At 35.3% G+C, this 15136-nt stretch overlaps 3 protein-coding genes across 3 annotated transcripts in view; 2 read left to right on the plus strand and 1 right to left on the minus strand.

Moving 5' to 3' along the window:
• Positions 1-2473, plus strand: part of LOC105158503 (methylecgonone reductase-like) — a gene marked incomplete at its 5' end in the record, with an annotated part of 3040 nt that extends 567 nt beyond the window's left edge. The window contains 2 exons of the mRNA XM_020692501.1: positions 1336-1747; positions 1824-2473. Of these exons, the coding sequence (XP_020548160.1) occupies positions 1336-1747; positions 1824-2048 (637 nt within the window). The remainder of the gene's footprint in view (positions 1-1335; positions 1748-1823) is intronic.
• Positions 4920-8339, minus strand: LOC105158206 (probable inactive receptor kinase At1g48480). Its single transcript, XM_011074867.2, has 2 exons — positions 6762-8339; positions 4920-5853 (listed from the first exon to the last, which is right to left on the minus strand). Exons 1-2 carry the CDS (start codon positions 8131-8133, stop codon positions 5258-5260), a joined length of 1968 nt encoding a protein of 655 aa, XP_011073169.1. The 5' UTR covers positions 8134-8339; the 3' UTR covers positions 4920-5257.
• LOC105158207 (trafficking protein particle complex subunit 6B) lies at positions 10472-14098 on the plus strand. The gene is made up of 4 exons (XM_011074868.2): positions 10472-10745; positions 12765-12882; positions 12955-13183; positions 13608-14098. Exons 1-4 carry the CDS (start codon positions 10594-10596, stop codon positions 13634-13636), a joined length of 528 nt encoding a protein of 175 aa, XP_011073170.1. The 5' UTR covers positions 10472-10593; the 3' UTR covers positions 13637-14098.

The raw sequence follows: 15136 nt of genomic DNA on the forward strand, positions 1-15136 counted from the left end.
ACTTATAATTTTTTTTTAGTACAATATATTGTATGTGCAGGGAAATATATAATTTTCAATAATAATCAAGATAGATTAAAAATTTAAAAATAATAAAAAAAATTATTTTATGAAATTGATTCATTTATTAAGTAATATTAAAAAAATAATTTAATTTAGAAAAAATATTATAACTGTGCATAGCATGAGTTTAACGCTAGTTAATATAATAAAACTGAAACATAGAGACTCACAATAAAATATTTGAATCCTAGTTATATAGATTTTATTTTTATTTAAATTAGATAAGTTTATGATTATTTATTTTTATCCAAAAAAATATAATTAAATTTTATATTTATGTCAAATAATACTTAAAAAATTATTTTTTTTCTTCCACTTAAAACTTTTTTTATGTTTTATATTTAAATTAGACAAATGTATCATCTATTATTTTTATCGTAACGGTTCACTAATTTTCTGGATAAGTTTAGTTTGTAGAATGATTAAATTTATTCTCATGTTCAGTATACTTTTTATTCTTATATTTATTAATTACTTTAATTATAAATTTTATACTACAGATTATTATACTTTATTTTCCCAAAGTTTGGTATAACTGCATGTAAATTTCCTATAGTTTGGAAAATTTCAGTAGTTCTAAGGTTTGCTTTCATCTAATAAATAGGTTTCTTTGTTAATCAAAATTCATTAAATTTGTTGATATTAATAAAAATATTAAATGAAAATTAAAATTTATCATCGATTAACTTCTTACTGATCAGAAAAAAAAATTCTGACTAAACAACCATTATAATGCTGAAAATATGCCTCCTCGCATGCATTAATGCGTGAAGATGTATAAGTGTAATTTGATCATAAAAATATTTATTTGACCTACAATAATCAGTAATAAGTTTGGAGGTAAATATGGTTTTTATCTTGATTTTTTGTTAATATCAGGAAATTAATTAATTTTAACTAATAGAGAAACTTATTTGTTCAACGAAAGCAAACTTTAGGAGTAGTAAATGCAATTTTTCAAACCACAGAATGTCTACGTATGATTATACCAAACCACGAAAAAGGAAAATATAATTATCCCTTTATATTATTAATTAAGTAATCATTGTTTCTTGCATTAAGGGATAGATTGCTGTTTTTTTTTTTTTAAAGTTTGGGGGGTGTTATTTTTTTTTCTTAGGGATTTTTTTACCTATTAGTATTTTTAATTTTACGGTAGCTCTGTTGCATTTAACCCAAAAATTTAGTGATCTATTTTTGTTAATGAAGTGAAAATGAATTTATATGATGGAAAATATTGTATTTAAACATTGCTCTTCATCATTCTTATAGGAAGTTGGGATTAGAGTATGTGGATCTGTATCTGATACATTGGCCGATAAGGATGAAGAAGGATGATACTGATTCCATCAAGACACTGCATTTTGATATAAAGGGAACTTGGGATGCCATGGAAGAGTGCTGTAGGATGGGTTTGGCCAAGTCTATTGGTGTCAGCAACTACAGCTGTGCTAAGCTCTCTACACTCCTGCAATATGCCACCTTCCCTCCTGCTGTCAATCAGGTTGAATTGAATGTTGCTTGGCAGCAACCGAAGCTGATGGCGTTTTGCAAAGACAAAGGAATCCATGTTTGTGCATTCTCTCCACTTGGAGCATATGGATTCCACTGGGGTACTAATGCAGTGATGGATAGTCCGATCCTTAAGGACATCGCAGCAGCTAAAGACAAGACCATCGCACAGGTTCCTTAACAAAATTACGTGTGTCCAAACTTCTCATCATTCGTTTTGAGTGAAAAAAATTTTCTGAAAAATGTAGGTTGCATTGAGATGGATACGGCAAGAAGGAGCGACCCCAATCGTGAGGAGCTTTAATAAGGAGAGGATGAGGCAAAACCTTCAAATATTCGACTGGGAATTGACAGATGAAGAAGTTGGAAAAATACAACAGATCCCGCAGCAGAGAGCCTGCAATCCAACAGATTTTGTTGGTCCACACGCCCAATACAAATCATTGGAAGAACTTTGGGATGGAGAAATTTGAATTTCTGCTATTGTTTTTTGTTTGTGAAATGTAAACCTATTTTGAGATTTCTGGAAACTGCATCCACAGTTTCTATGTGTTATGAAAGCAACGCAGAGCAGAGATGAAGCTTGAAGACGATGCTCACTGTGCTGCCAACTTGGCCCTGACCTGGAGCTGTGTTGGCTGTCTCATCACTTAATTTTATGTTCAGTCTTTGTTTTGATTTGTAAAGAATCTCTTTCTAGTTGCTCTGGAACAATTAGGAGATGAAATCGAAGAAATATGGACTTCTGGCGGCAACATGCTTGGTCCCACTTATGGGGTCAAATCAATACGTTCTAAGAAGAAATATTTGAATATCAATCTCATCGATATCATCGATCTCATACCAAATCCCATCGATCGAATCACTTTTTCGAGAAATACGAGACATTCTTTCAGCAGTTTGTTTGTTAGCATTAGTTGAGAACTGTTATTCCTCCAACTTGTATATACAGCCTCTGTAACTAATTCCTCCTTGGATGAATGAGAACGAACCACAGAATTCTCCCAATTTGAAAATGATCACAGCACACACCTCATACTCTGAAAATCTACACTATGCACCCTCAGAATTTGACACTTTCCATCCACCATTGCAAATGGAAAGCAACATGTTATCGTCCTCATATTAGGAGTGATTTCGAATCCTTCTACTCTCATTTTAATTTATGTTTTATGGAATTAATATGTCAAATTTCACACAACATATTCAAATTGGGACGCTGGGAAACGAGACTCAGCTCAACTCAGGCATACTCAACAGCCTCCCTCAAGTTGGACTTGGGGAGAAATCAACCAACGCAACTTGGAGAGTAAAGCAGAAACTCTACACCTGCCAAAACTTTGGTGAAAAGGTCTTCAAATTGCTGCTTTCCAGAAATATGAGACAAAAGAACAAATCCCTCCTTGTACTTGTCACGAACCAAATGGCAGTCAATTTCGAGATGTTTAGTGCGTTCGTCGAAAATGGAATTAGCCACAATGTGCACAGCTACTTGGTTGTCACAATACAATGAAATGGGTGTGCTTAGATCCACTTGGAAATCCTTAAGAATATAGGATATAGATCGAAGTTCACAGACAATGGCAACAAGACTCCTATACTCAACCTCAACAGACGAACGGAGACTGTAGGCTGCTTCTTCGTCTTCCAGGAAATGAGAGCAAGACTCAAAATACAGTACCCAACGAAAGAGCATAGACTATCAATGCAACTTGCTCAATCGGCATCACAATAGGGCTTGAGAGAGTTAGGAGTTATGAACAGGGAATAACAATCCTTTGGTGGGAGATCCTTTTAGATATCTCACCAAATGAAGGCAGCGTCCAAATGTTGCTGACATAGACGACGAACCAACTGACTCAACTATTGTTCACCATGAGAGACATTCGGTCTGGTGATCCCCCAAGTAGAGTAGCCTTCCAATCAATATGCGATAAGAATTTGGATCAGCCAAAATAGAACTTCCACAAGACATAAATTTAATTGTACTTTTTTTTTCGTAGAAACAATATTGTCACATATTTTAATGAATTAGCCAAACAGCAAACTAAGTTATTTTAGGATTGCTGAATGTATTGAGAAATATAAGAATTTAATAAAAAAAAAAAAAAAACCTACAAAATTAGTGTTGCAATGTTTCAAACAATTGATCTGAGAGTGTGTGTGGCCATTGACTTCCCATGGTTAGTGGGCCATCGGAGTGTTGGCAGTCCAAGAGACAACATTAACATTTCATGTGCTATGAAACCAAACCCATGAAAAGGATCATGTCTCTTTATTTCCACTCCCGCACAAAAAGGGAAGGGGTACAAATGACTTCATATTTTTTTTATTTTTCTCTCTCTCTACACCTTTTTTCAAATAGAACTTTTTAAATTATATTTTGCACCATTTTTCTAGAATTCATTGTTTATAATTGTATGACATTTATTATGATTTGGACAAAAAATATAAATTTAGCAAAATTTATATAAAATTTCAATTTAGCCCTCATTCAATCTGTTTGTTTTGTGTGTGAGTGTTATGAGTCAATGTGAGTGCATGAATGAAGCCTTTTTTTTTTTTCCTAACATCGTCATTTTTCATCTAAATCCTAATTGAAAGTATGCAATTGTCATCGAGGAACTCATGAAGGTGGTACAAATACAATTTCAAATGTTTTTAAGAAAATTGTAATTTTGAATTTTCAAATGGAGTGTAATTTCTTATTTTTATTAATCCTATTTTATAAAAATAAAAGATACACATAATGAAAGAGGTCACGACACGGGTCTAACTGAACGAGTCTTCTTTGTTATAACTAGTCATTTTGTATGTATATAATAAATAATTTTTCACACTTTAAATATATTATAAATAAAAATAAAATATACAAACAACACATCAAAAAAAATTAAAAATATTATCGACACAACAACAAAATAGTGTCATAGACTCCACTATCTGAGTGAAAATTACTTATATAATTACCATTATTTCATCTTGATTTAGCTAAATCTACAATAGCTTGATCGTCTCATCACCATAATCCCATAAAAATGTTGGGAAATCCAACTCTGACCTGACCCTTTCCTTAGTTGCATCAAGCTGACAGTGTTTCCTTGCTTCAGTTGCAATAGAGTGGACCACCCATTTCCTTTTTCATGCAACTCATTTTCATCACACTTTCTGTAAGTCTCACCAACACTCTTTATCTGTGAAAACTGTGAGTATTGCAGATAGTTGTCAATTTCAATAAAAGCTCAAACTCCATACTTCCATCACTCTCAATGCTACCTTTGCGTGAGTCTAGACAACGATGTTGTAATAAGGTAAAATGACATTGAACTGGAAACAGGGAGTTGTTTGGACCCATTATGACATGAGGAATCACCTCAGTTCAAGCGTTTAAAAGAAGTCCTTCAAGAACGGCAAGAGAGATAGAAAAGAGCTCAAGAAATAATTACAGCAACCATATTCCCCCAGAACCAGACAAGACAGGAGGGAACTGATATATGAAAACCCCCCTGAATGCAGATGGGGGGGAAGAAACTGAGCTGTTAATTTTGCACAAACAAGAATAAGGCCCAAATGAACAAACAAATACTTCTGGTTTAAAGAGAGGAATTCCAGGTGCATTACACTTGGTACTAGTATTTCTTGAGTTTCATACTCCATAGTTGAATGCAATTCACCTTTCTTTCTACTCGGCGTTGCTGACAGAATCATGCTGTTCTCGATCATCTTGTAGGCTTGAACAACGGAGCTCTTCAATCCGTTTTGCAACTTGAGAGATTAAAGGGCGCTGGTCTGGGTATTGAGCTGTGCAGTCAATCCCGATTTGCAAGAGCTGCACCATTTCCTCCTCGACATTCTGATAACGGAGGAGTTCGAGATCAAAAACTTCAGAAGTCCACTCCTCCCGAACTACTGACTGAACCCATCTCGGCAGGTCTAGTCCATCCTCAAGAGGCGGTTTCCCAGTTAGAAGTTCTAAGAGTAAAACACCAAAGCTATACACATCAGCTTTCTGAGAAACTTTTCGAGGGTCGGTCACTTCAGGTGCACGGTAGCCAGTGACGCGTGTCGGGGAGGATGGAGGTCCAACTAGTTGGTTCAGTCCAAAATCCGATATTCTTGCATCATATGACTTAGTCAGCAGGACGTTAGAGGACTTGATGTTTCCATGGGCAGTGCTGGAACCTTGACAATGAAGATATTCAATGCCACGAGCAGCACCAAGGGCAATCCGGGACCGGATTTCCCAATTTAACGGTGTCCTGCCAGCTCCTCTGTTTCCTGAACAGGATGAAGAAGATATTGACATGAGTGATAATCAGACGGATCGTGTCTCCAAAGGAGCTGGGAAGTGCGAGATAAAGATGAAAGATAATCATATAATGGAAATTCACCAAATATGAACTGCCAAAATTGTCAATGGTAGGTATAATTGTTACCTATTTTGCAATGAAAAGGTCCCAAGTTGCAACATTATTACGGAGAAAATTAGACGTAAAGCAACTATTCAGAGATAATAGCTAAATGTAAAGTCAACTACTAAATGAGATTACAGTGCGCATGCAACTCAACCCCGACAGACATGGCCCTCTGAATATCAAGTAAGTATGCAAATACAGGGCCCCATTTTCAGACCGATTTTCAGACTACTAGATATCACAGCAATAAAAAATAATTTCAGCAAATTATACTTATGCAAGTTGACAAACTCAATTGTGCTAATTATAGCAGCAGTAAGCATATAACCATATGTAGCAGCTAAGGAACATTCGGGATTTGAGAGTCGGCACATAAAATGAAGCTATAGTCTCAAACAAACATCACCAACGCATGCAAATGGAAACCAAGGTCTACAAACAAAATTATACATCACAATAATCAAATCTATGCCCCATCAGAAAATCCTGTATGCTTTGTTTACCAAATATTACCTTCTCTCGCAGAATTACCAGGACAACTGATAGCAATAATCATATACTTGTTGCACCAAGAACAAGTCATGAACACTAATGCATGAAGTAAAACTACTACTAAATCAACAGAAAAGCAACCAAAACGGCTGGAAATGAATGAAATTATTCTAGTTGTCAGCAATATCCTAAAACTTGAAGTCGTATCTTTGACAACATAGGACATGGCAAAAACAGCAGTGATATGTCAGGAACAAAGAGCTCTAAAATCTCACTCACCATGTAGAAATGCAGACAAGCTTCCCATCTGCATATAATCATAGACAAGAAGCTTCTCCTCCCTGCTGTAGTAGTAAGCTCTAAGAGGCACCAAATTTTCATTATCCATGGCCCCAACCCCTTCAATTTTCTCCTTAAACTCCCATTCAGAAATCATCACATCCTTCAACCTTTTCACAGTCACCACAGTCCCCACTTCCAGAACTGCCTTATACGATGTCCCTAAAGATCCTTTCCCCAGAACCTCAGCCGATGCACTCAACAAATCTTCCAAATCAAACACCCTCGTCACGTCCCAAAAAAATACCAATTTTTTAGCAGCAGCTACTTTTCCTCCATCTTCGCTTGCCGCATTCCCATTTGCACTCATTGCGGAAGCATCTGCCGTAGCAACTGAAATCCCATTATCTGTTCTACCATTTTCTGCCTCCATAATTGGCTTTTCACCTGCCTCATCTTCTTGATTCTTGATTTCCTCTGCATCAACGGACCTCCCCTTTTGTCCGCTTTTCCTCCTACACAAGATAATCAAAAGCAACAGCAAGAAAAAGAACCCGACAACGGAACCAATCACAATTCCAGCAATTGCACCACCAGACAACTTCCTTTTCCCATTCTCCCCCGGTTTGCTGCTCCCGTTTACATTCCCCGCAGCAGACGCAGCCGGAGTTGCAGCACCGTTGTCAGCACAAGCATTATCAAGCGGCTTCCCACAAAGCAAAGTCCCTAAAAACGCGCTCTTTGGTTTTCCCTCGAGCCCTTTCGGCACAGACCCATTTAAATTATTGAAAGAAACGTTAAACTGCTCGAGATTACGAAGCTCAATGTCGGGCAAAACACCACTAAACTGATTATTCTCCAAATAAAGCGTACGCAGACGCGTTAAGTTGTTAAACCCAGATGGAATTTCACCTGAAAAATTGTTCGAAGCAAGACTTAAGCGCACCAAAGAACGGAGCGAAAAAAAGAAGTCGGAGACGGGACCCGAGAATCGGTTTCCTTCAAGATTAAGATTGCGAAGGTGAGACAGACGAGACAGGTCTTCAGGTAAGGGACCTGAGAGGTGGTTAAGGCGGAGGCTGAGAGTCCGCAGAAGAGTTAAGTTAGAGAGAATGTTGGAAGGGAGTTTGCCGAAGAGAGAGGAGGCGGGCAGGCGGAGGACCGTGACGCGGTTGTTCTCGCACTGGACACCTTGCCAGTTGCATGGAGTGGTGAAACTAGAGTTCCAAAACAGAGTGCGTCCACCCACGGCTGAGCGGAGGGCTAAGAGGGCGGCTCTGTCAGAGGTTATGTCCGAGGAAGCGGCGGAGGAGAGGAGGAGGAGGAGGAGGAGGAGCATGGGAAAAAGTGTGGGTAAGGTAAGTGTGTGCATTGTGTGTGTGTTTTTGGTGGCGGAGTTAGAGTGAAGCTTTGTTGAGCATTTTCGTGGGGGAGTGATTATGGATGCGGGGATGGGCGATGGGAGCTCGCGCTGGTTCAGTTGTTGGGATAAAGTGACAACGTATGAATATGTCTGTCGTCCTGCGTGAGATGTGTTGTGTGTGCAGACGCTGCAGAGAGAGAGAGAGAGAGAGCGCGAGCGTCAAGATGAGGAAAATTACAATTTTAGTGCAGGATTTATTGGTGAAAATTGGAAAATTCTTAGCAATATTTTCCAACACAACTAATCATATCATAAATATATTATATTTATTATATAATTAATTTAAATTTAATCAAATTTAATTTAATTCTTAAAAAAATCAGGTTTGTGTACTTATTTGTTTTTAATAATTTTATCTTATAATTTTAAATATTTTACAAATTAAGAACGAAATATATAAAAAAATATCAAATTACCCTCCTTATTTTTCAGTAAGATTTTAATTGATTTTTAAGAATAAAATATTATTTTATATTTAAATATAATATATATTTTTATTTTAAAAAGATAAAGCAAAATGGAAAACACTAAAACCCCTCTAATTATATTAACAAATTGCGAATGTGAGCAAAATGGGTAATTTGCTCATTACGTATAATACAGAGAGGTAATTTACATTTAACCCCTCTTCTAATTATATTAACAAATTCTGATATTTTTGTTTAATTTTTTAAAAATTACATAATAAAGTTCTCAAAATTAATTGCTACAAAATTAAAATTACCATCTATACATACTTATGATTGAAAATTACAATTTCCCAATTTAGAGAGAGAGAGAGAGAGAGAGGGAGAGAGAGAAAAGGAAAATTTTGGAAATGATTATTTATAATGGTGACTTTCAATCTGCCCTACTATAGGAATAATTTATATTTTGAGATAAAAATAAGTTATAAAAAATTATTATAAATTACATATTAAAAGTCGTGGGTACTTATAATAAAAATAAAAAGTTATAAAAATTAAAGTTAGAGTATTTAAAAAACTGATTTAATATTTATAAATTTATCAACAAAATATAAAAATTGATAGAGAGTTACTTATTATTTTTAATATAAATTAATTTAATTTAACTAGTTCAATAAATGATGAATCAAAAATATTTTTCTCATTTTATTTTTAATAATAAGTTGATAAACGTTTATTTTAAACGGTGGCAGACATTCCCTATGCCTACTCAAATTATAACTCCATCCCCTCTTTTTTTTCTATTTGCAATATTACATCTCTTTTTATATATTTGAAAAAACAATAAAGTTAAAATATGAGACATATAAATTTATTAATAACGTAAGAAACTAAATACGAGACCTATATATACAAAATATATATAGTTTTAGGGTAAATTACATTGACATTCTCTGATGTTAGGCTAAAATATAAAAACGTTCCCTACCTTTACAAAATTACAGCTATACCCCTTCAAATTATAATTGTAATTACAACTACACCCCTATTTAAATACAAAGCTTAAACAAATATTCCCTGAAAAGTATGACACAAGTAGAAAACCCCTCAGGGGATGTAACTGTAGTTTTACGAAATATATGGGGTGTTGTGTATTTTGGCATATGGAGAATGTCAATATAATTTATTCTAAATTTAATAATATTATTTTAATAATTGGTCTATTTCAAATTGTTGATTTATATTAATAACTTAAATCATATCCCTTTTAAATATATCAAAAGAAAAATAATATCATAAATTTGATAAGTTGGGGGGAAATATATATTTCCATAATTGAGGGGGGCACAATGATAAAACATAAAATTTAAGGAGGCGAACTGAAATTTCAGGCTTTGTATTTTTTACTGTAAAAGAAAAAAGTGGGTAAACAAACCCTAGCTGCTTATTACCGATGTTGGTAAACAAACAACGGCAACTCAATGGTTTGAATTCAAATTTTTTTGTGAGAAATATTCAGTATGTTTGGTTTCATTTTAACTTATTTTGGTATGTTTTGTGGAAATAAAGAGAGAATAAAAATAAATAAATATGTATTAAAAATTGTACATATATTTAAATTTATTTTTGAGAATAATATACAGAATAAATGAAGCTGTGAAAATCAATTCGAGCCCTAAATTGCTGTTGTCGGTCAAATTTTCGTAATGGGTATTTGATTTTAGTATATGGGAAAATAATATTTTAGATAAATGTTGAAGATTCTTTTTTTTTTATTATTATTATTTATGAATATGAATGTCGAAATACACTAAGGTGACGGCAAAGGTTAAAAATTAATTTAATACTTGTTATTATTAATTAAAAATACAATCTTTTTGTGAAATTTTGGGTACCCGGCTGAGATTCATATTTAGGTAGATGCATAGTCTAAATCTAATTCCATTTCGTTTATAAATCCCAATCCCAATCCCACAGGGGAGGAGAGGAATCAAATCGAAGGATGGGAAGAGAAGTATCGGAGAGCTGTGTGGAGAGTTTGGTGGCGGAGATTGTCTCCTCGTATTGCAGGGGATTCTATGCAGACAAGCCGGAACTCGCCGCTCCAAGGATCGAAGCCATTGGGTTTCAGGTCGGCCACCAACTGTCGGAAAGGTTTGTTTGTATTACTGTCTGTATAGATTCATATTGTAAGTATGAGCGATGAGTTATGGATGCTTGGAGCTGGAGTTAGAATTTGGAATGGTTTGTGCTCAATTGGAATTTTTACTAAGTTGGGATTGATACGACCAAACTAGTTTAAAGGGAGAGAAGAAGAATTCCTGGATGATTGAGGGATTGGATCAATACATTAACACTAGAATTCGTTTCTGCAAAACTAAATTAGATGTCAAGAATTCCTTCTCAGACAGGATTTATTATGAATGTTTCTGAGAGAGCTATCACCCTAAAGATTTATGCTATTCCGTAATAGTAGTGATTGGCTGGGTTGTCTGTCTCTTAACAAGTATTAAGGAGGAAGAAAGCAATAGATTGGCTAAAATGGTATGTCATCAAGTGCAAGTGTATTAGAGTTAAAAGTCCCGGAAGAAAAGAGGCATTGATGGTGCACTTCCGTGATAATTTAGTCTTTAAGGTAAGGTAAGGTAAGAACAGACGTTTTAGCTCATTAGTTAATTTAGTTTGGGGTACCTTGAGTAATGCAATATAGATCAGTTATTTGATTTGTGTTGTTCCAGTTGTGGCTCCGCTTTGTCTGAGCAAGAATTATGCTATTGTCAGATAAAGGATAGCTGGATCACTTTTACTTGATTGCATGTGCATAGAAATGGCAATGTGCATATATGTTCTGGTAAACGATTCATTGTACGGTTAATAATTTGGTGTTGGTAATAGGTTGTTTATGAAAATCGTTTAGACTCTACAAGAGTTAATTGTTCCTGGAATAGGCAGAGAATCCGGGTGTTTTCTAGCTACCAGCTGACTTGAATTGGCGAATATGTGGAGCTTCTGCACTGTTTCAGGGTTTTGTGTGTTACTTGCATAAGGCTGCTCATACAATGAATGGTTCAAATGCTCTCATCTGGCATATTGTTATTTTTATTCTAGTCGAGTTTGTGCAGCTAGCTTCTCATTGATCTGAGTAAACTTGATCATATACATACAAAAAATTTCTTGATTAAGGATATAATTGTGAGAAACAAAAAAGGAATTTATTTTGGAGAATTTATTCTATCATATATGATTGTTGGTTTGTAAATTTTAGCCTCATTCCTTCTCAGTTTGAGATTTCGGGACCATTCTATTGTGGTTCTCCACATAGATGATATCATCGTAACCTCTCTTTTCATTCTGCTAGGAATGTTTAATGCCATTTCACCAACTGGCGTTAGCTGTGCTTTTGTGTCTCTCAATGTGGTCAGCACTGGGTGTTTATGAGTTTAGGTGCTTTATTGGAAGCTCTTTTCCTATTTGTATATGATTAGAGTTATTAGTTGAGCCTTTGATTAGCTCATTTTTCCCTATCAAAAGTGTAGTCCTTGAAGGAATAAGAGAACCTCAGATATATGTAGGGGGTGTATCCTTCATTATTTAATGAAGTTCAATACTTATAAGTTCGTTTATTTTTAAAGAGCTTCTGTGCTTCTTTGCAATTGTTTACACAATTCATATCCTTGGTGTGGTTGCTAGGAGATCTAGGTACGCTGCCTGGATTTCTCCCACCTCCCTCTGTGTGTGTGTCTTATTCTATTCTTTCTAATGTTCAGTACTTCACATCCTGTATTCAAGTAGACAGCATAATCTATGTTCCCCATGCTTAACTGCCTTTGAACTCTGAAATGCTGTTCATGGGTACTCTTCACAACCATCCAACAGGATCTAAACAGTCTTAGTCATGGTTGTCCTACATCAATCCACCTTTGGTTTGAGAAACAAGTACGTACTGCACACGATATTAATCCATTCCAGCCAATTGTTGGCCTTTGCGGAGTGTTCCACATGAACTAGTATTTCCCACTATGGATCTTTGTCCTTTTTGGTTGTGAATGACAAAAATTGACATGAGAAATGATGTTGATCCTAATATACAATGTTTTGTTCATACCACATCCCCATTTTCACCTTTTCATGTTTCACAAGGATGCTCATTCTGATCACGTTGCTTTCTGTCAGATACACAATGGATCGGCCAAGGTTCACGGATCACCTGGAGGCTATAAAGTTTATTTGCAAAGACTTTTGGTCTGAACTCTTCAAGAAGCAGATAGATAACTTGAAGACAAATCATAGAGTATGTATGAGAACTTGAACAAATTGTCAACAAATTTAATGAGAAATGTTTATAACTTCATTTCTGTTACAGGGTACTTTTGTATTGCAAGATAATCGGTTTCGGTGGCTAGCACATATGTCAGTCGATCCATCAGTAGAAACGACTGGTTCTATTCAAGATCCTTCAGCAATGGCAGAAAACAGAGCAGCACAGGCTACTGGCTTGCATCTTTACTTTCCTTGTGGAATTATAAGGGGAGCACTTTCAAACTTAGGAATTCCTTGTGCTGTTTCTGCGGATATATCCAACCTCCCAGCATGTGAGCTTATTACTCTCTTACATTCCAGATTTTTTTTTTTGGTTCATATAAATTACAGTTAAGACAAAATAATACAATAAAACAATCACGTGGCAATAGCAGAAGCATCCATTTCTTAATCTTATTAATAAAATTGTTCCTGGTTATTATAGATTGGAAGGATCTTGTAAGTTTAACCCCTAACAATTGATATAGCACTCACCCACTACATGTCAAATGTTGCTCTATCCTATGATCCTACTGCATAGGACCATGCAATATACTGATGGGTTTTGGCTTGATATCCAGTGAAAGCTTAGCAATCTCTTATTTTCTATGTCTCTTTCTTGATGACACTAGCTGGTCACTAGATAAAGGAATGTAAATTCGTGATATACTGTTATCACTGGCTGAATTCATATTTTCCCTTCCATGTACTGGGCAGGTTCTTTCGTGGTCCGCATAAAAGCCTGATGTACAAGCTGTGTATGGAGTAATGGGGATTGAGCTTCAGGTTTCAAATTATCACGTGTGTGGAAACTTTTATTTCCTCTTACAATTGGAGTTCGGAGTTTCTAGTGTACCAACTCTGGGAGCTCAAGTGTAACTCAAGTTATCTCTTTTTATGGGATTGTGCTCAAAGTAATTGTTATTTTCAACTTCTGTGCCTTCTTATGGGAGCTAGGATGTTGTAAAGCACTAATGAAAGTGGAAAATAGGTTATCCTTTATGTTTCCTTATGCCAAAACTAAGTATCCTGTCCGTTGCATTTGTCATCAGAGTGAGTACTCTTCACTTCTTTTTTGCTTTTTCATCTAGGGCATTAAGGAATTGGATCCTGCACATGCTTGTAGGCCAGTCTAATGAAGTCATTCCTGGTAATTTAAGTGTATGCAATCATTAAGAAAAGCAAGATATTTCAGTATTTTGACATCACACTTTGTGCAATGTCGGATTTTAAGATGTAATTGATGATTTCCTGGTATTGTTTAGCTTTCTGATGTGATTGGTTTCTGCAGGGGAGTTTGACATTGCTGCCTCTAGTCATACATAGGTGCTGGCACAATACAACGTTGTCTTGTGTAGTTTTCTTACAAAGAGCAGTGTAAATTGTCGTAGATGCTCTTGAGGTGGACCTTTTCATTGCTTCGCGCACTTAACATTAGAGTACAATTACTGTCTAATGTTGTTCATTATCCCCATTCATAGCGTGGTTGTATAGTACTTTCAAATTGCATAAACCCAGGCCTCACTAAGTTGTTCCTTCCTCCATCAACAAATAGCAAAAGGCAAGTGAAAAGTTGAGTTGTTCAAAATGAACATATCTGATTGAAAAACAGCTTCTGCGTTTAGTATTACATGCAAGAGGGCATACATTCATCTCTAGTCATTGGATTTATACTTTTGGTGAGTGCATTTATCCTGTTACATTCATTGACATTATTTGGTTGGATGAATTTGAAGTTAAATATCATAAATTCTTCAAATTTATTTGAATAATTTTGTATTTCGACCTTTAAGTTATATTTTATAAAATATCATTACAATTTAAATTATTTTAATATAAAGTCGTTTGGAGTTCAGTTCTTTCTTGAAATCCTTCCGTCCAGATGTAGCATAAGACGATTTGTGACAATGAAGTCCATATTGATGAGCAAGACAACGTGAAATTCAAAATTCTGCGGCATTCATAAACTTTAAACAAATGCCCTAAAACACAGATTGAATAAGGCCTACAAACACTCATTGTTCAACATTGGTGTGCACCACGCAAGTTCATCTTGAATGTTTCAGCACAAGTGAATTTACCAAGAAACATCACAACCTCAACTAATAGTGATAGAATCAATGAATCAAAGAATCAAGCAGAAAAAAATTTGTACATCTTCTCCCTATCCTACCAACTTATCATCTTCAAACAAATTCCTCATTGCTTGATCTTAAGCAACCCGGAGAAGTGGAACAATTGAAGAA

The sequence above is a fragment of the Sesamum indicum genome, linkage group LG3, assembly GCF_000512975.1.
Source record: "Sesamum indicum cultivar Zhongzhi No. 13 linkage group LG3, S_indicum_v1.0, whole genome shotgun sequence".
NCBI lineage: Eukaryota > Viridiplantae > Streptophyta > Magnoliopsida > Lamiales > Pedaliaceae > Sesamum > Sesamum indicum.

Coding starts and splice junctions, on each gene's coding strand:
- LOC105158206 (XM_011074867.2), bottom strand. CDS start 8,133: ATGCACACACTTACCTTACCCACACTTTTTCCCATGCTCCTCCTCCTC. Junction 5,854..6,761: donor CTTGTCTGCATTTCTACATG/GTGAGTGAGATT, acceptor CATCCTGTTCAG/GAAACAGAGGAGCTGGCAGG.
- LOC105158207 (XM_011074868.2), top strand. CDS start 10,594: ATGGGAAGAGAAGTATCGGAGAGCTGTGTGGAGAGTTTGGTGGCGGAG. Junction 12,883..12,954: donor ACTTGAAGACAAATCATAGA/GTATGTATGAGA, acceptor TTTCTGTTACAG/GGTACTTTTGTATTGCAAGA. Junction 13,184..13,607: donor TATATCCAACCTCCCAGCAT/GTGAGCTTATTA, acceptor TGTACTGGGCAG/GTTCTTTCGTGGTCCGCATA.